Source organism: Nestor notabilis, unplaced genomic scaffold, assembly GCF_000696875.1.
Source record: "Nestor notabilis isolate BGI_N333 unplaced genomic scaffold, ASM69687v1 scaffold22757, whole genome shotgun sequence".
NCBI lineage: Eukaryota > Metazoa > Chordata > Aves > Psittaciformes > Psittacidae > Nestor > Nestor notabilis.
In genome coordinates, this window is record NW_009937242.1 from 1,999 (window position 1) to 5,385 (window position 3,387).

The window sequence follows — 3,387 nt, forward strand, 5'->3', positions numbered from 1 at the left end:
AGTGCCAGCGGTGGCCCAGCCCGACCCCTCTCAACACACACCTCAGGTTCTCAAACTCCTCGTCCTTCTCCGCCAGCTTCCTGTCCACATCAGCCTTGATCTGGTTCAGCTCCAGCTGGATGCGCAGAGTCTTGCTCTCCTCATGCTCCAGGGCCCCCTATAGAGACAGCAGCAGCCATGAGAAGGTGGCCCCTGGGGTGATCCATCAGCCACGCACCCCAGCCTGGCCTTGCCCCAACCCCAGAGCTATGGGGAGCAGGGGGAGACACCCCAGTGCCTTACTGTGGCTGCACGACCCCTGCAGCCCATGATCTTAGGGCTTGCAGCCCAGCACTGTCACCATGGTGTGAGCTGCTCCTCTTGAGGGCAACAGGGAAACATCAGTGGGAAACAAGGACCCACCTCAGCCTCCTCTAACGCTGCCTGGATATCGCTCTTCTCACTCTCCAGGGCTTTCTTCAGCTTCTCCAGCTCATGGATGGTTTTCCCGCTCATGCTGATCTGGTCGGTCAGATCAGCAATTTCCTCTGGCAGGGACAGAAGGGTGTTTGGTCAGGAAAGAGCGTGTGACATCCCCATCCCCCTGCCCACACTGGCTGATCTCCCCCAGCCCTTAGAGAGCAGCTGAGGTTGTGCTTGGGGCCATTTCTGCAGCCTGGGTGAAGGAGCGGGCATGGGAGAGGCATTAGGGACACATGGAGACCTGCTTGGCCAAAAGCAACACCCCCCAGCCAGTGTCATGGCTCTGTCTGCAGCAAGTCATGCACCATTTGTTAATAAGGGCCAAGTGGCACTGCCTGCCTGCCGACAATGGGGGCTTCCTGGCTGGCCTGCTGCATCCCTTGGCTTGGCTGAGCAGCAAGGTCTGCTCCCTGCCTAAAATGAGCCTCCATCCCACCACATGGCTGAGGACAGGGGATCCCATGAGAGCAGGAGTCTGGGCAGGGAGTCCACGGGGAGAGCTTGAGCCCAGTCCTACCCTGTAGGTTCTTGTTCTCCCTCTTGAGGGTCTCCAGGTTGTCCAGGGACTCCTCATAGGCATTCTTGAGCTTGAAGAGCTCTGTGCTCAGGCTGCGCGACTCCTTCTGCGACGCCTCCAGCTCTGCCTGGGTCTCCTCATACTTCTGCTTCCACTCAGCCAGGATCCTGTCAAAGTTGCGCTGCTTCTTGTCCAGGGCAGCACAGGCTGAGTTGGCGCGTTCCAGGTCCACCGAGAGGTCCTCGATCTCCGTCTGCAGTCGATGCTTGGTCTTCTCCAGCGAGGAGCACTTGGCATGGGCGGCCTCCACCGCCTCCTCTGCCTCCTGCAGCCTGGTGGCCAAAAAACGAGGGGAGTGCTCCCAGCCCATGTCATCCCACCCCACTGCTCCCACAGCCTGCCCAGACAGCCTCACAGCCAGGCTGGAGGGTGCAGCCTCACCCCATCACTGAATGGAAACCTGCCACCTGCAAGGAACTGACTTCTGCCATGAGACTTACTTGGCTTCCTCCAGCTCCTCTGTCCGTTGGATGGCATCTGTCTCGTACTTGGTTCTCCACTGGGCCACTTCTGCATTGGCCTTGGACAAGTTCCTCTGGAGCTCACTCTTGGCCTCCACCTCCTCCTCGTACTGCTCCCGCAGCAGGTCGCAGTCGTGCCGGGAGGCTTGCAGGGCATGGGCCAGGGCGTTCTTGCTCTGAGGAAGGGAAGAGCTAATGAGAGGAGCCGCTGGCCCCAGGATACCAGCCATGGCACCGGGACTTGGGTGGCAGGAGGGAACTCCTGGATTTCCCAGGTTAAGAAGCTGCCCATGTGGCTCTTGTGCAGGGAATGTCCCCACCAAGAATGTGTGCCATGGGGCACATTCCCTGAGATCTGTGCCATGCAGAGATCAGCCATGCCCCAGAAGCCTCACCTTGGTCTCTTCATCCAACTGCCTCTTGAGTTCCTCAATGTTCTGTGTAAATGAGGTCTTGCCACGGCTTAGCTGGTTGATGAAGGACTCTTTCTCCTCCAGCAGCCGGCTGAGCTCCCCTGGGGTCAAACACAGCCAGAACGGCTGCTTTAGGGCTGAAGGGCTGCAACCTGCATTAGCTCACACTCCTGCAGACCCTGCGGCCTTCAGCTGCATGGGGACCTCCAGCTGTATCCCCACCCAACCAACCTGGGACCCATGGGAAGAGATACAAGCAGCTAAAGGCAAAGTGAAAGGAAACCCCTCCTGCTGGTGCCGGAGCTCATAGAATATCCCCCAGCACAACCACCATCACCATGGAGGTCCTTTTCCTTGGCCTTTAGTCAAATTATACAGCAGCTTTCCAAGGCCTGAGTGGAGGCACAACACAGATATCCCACCCCCTGCACTCCAGATGGAGCTCCTGCTGGTTTTGTCTGTGGGAGAAGGGGGACACTGCCTGGCTGGACCTTGTCCCACATGTCCCAGTGCCCCCGGGCAGCCTCGTGTCCCCTGTCACCCACCGTTCTCGGTCTGCAGCCTGCCCCGCTGCGTGCTCACGTCGTTCAGCTGCCGCTGCAGCTCGTCCACTTTGGACTTGGCCTCGTTGAGCTGGTCCTCATAGGTGCGACACAGCTTCTCAGCATTGGCCTGTGTGCCCCAAGCAGAGCCTGTGTGAGACCCAGCCCTGGCCACAGAGCACCATCCACCCCAAAGGGACTTGCAAACATTGCCATAGGGATACAGGGGCAAGTTATACCCAGTTGAAAAGAGGGACTAAATTGGCAAAAAGAAACCCAGAGAGAGGCTTTGGCCAAGGGCCTACAGGGACAGGACAAGGGCAATGGCTTTAATCTGCCAGAGGGGAGACTGAGATGAGCTCTGAGCCAGAAGCTCTTCCCTGGGAGGGTGCTGAGGTGCTGGCAGAGGGTGCCCAGAGAAGCTGTGACTGCCCCATCCCTGGCAGTGTTCAAGGCCAGGTTGGACACAGGGGCTTGGAGCAACCTGCTCTAGTGGAAGGTGTCCCCGTGGAGGTGGATGAGCTTTAAGAACGCCTCCAACCCAAACCAGTCTGGAATTCTGTGAGTCTGTTATGTGGCCATGGCAAAGAATGACCTGGGACAACATCCCGTGGGCATGGCTGTGCTGAACACACCAGTCGCACTGGTGTTCACTGGCCTCTAGAGAACCAGTGCCCACCTTGTTCTTGGTGAGGTACTCAATGTTGGATGACAGGTCATCCACCTCCATCTTCAACTCGCTCTTCTCCTTCTCCAGCTTCTGCTTGACGCGCTGCAGGTTGTCGATCTGCTCGCCCAGCTCGGCCACGCTGTCCGCGTGCTTCTTGCGCAGGGCAGCGGCCGTGGACTCGTGCTGCAGCGTCGCCTCCTCCAGGTCCCGACGCAGCTTCAGGAATTCCGCTTCCCGCTTCTTGTTCATCTCCACCTGACTG

At 58.7% G+C, this 3,387-nt stretch overlaps 1 protein-coding gene across 1 annotated transcript in view; it reads right to left on the reverse strand.

Annotated features, from left to right (window-relative positions):
- The window catches only part of LOC104408987 (myosin-7B-like), a gene marked incomplete at its 3' end in the record, with an annotated part of 26,320 nt that overhangs the window by 1,994 nt on the left and 20,939 nt on the right, over nucleotides 1-3,387 (reverse strand). Inside the window, 7 exon segments of the mRNA XM_010018742.1 lie at nucleotides 26-157; nucleotides 403-527; nucleotides 980-1,337; nucleotides 1,476-1,676; nucleotides 1,896-2,014; nucleotides 2,459-2,585; nucleotides 3,135-3,384. Coding sequence (XP_010017044.1) covers nucleotides 26-157; nucleotides 403-527; nucleotides 980-1,337; nucleotides 1,476-1,676; nucleotides 1,896-2,014; nucleotides 2,459-2,585; nucleotides 3,135-3,384 — 1,312 coding nt within the window.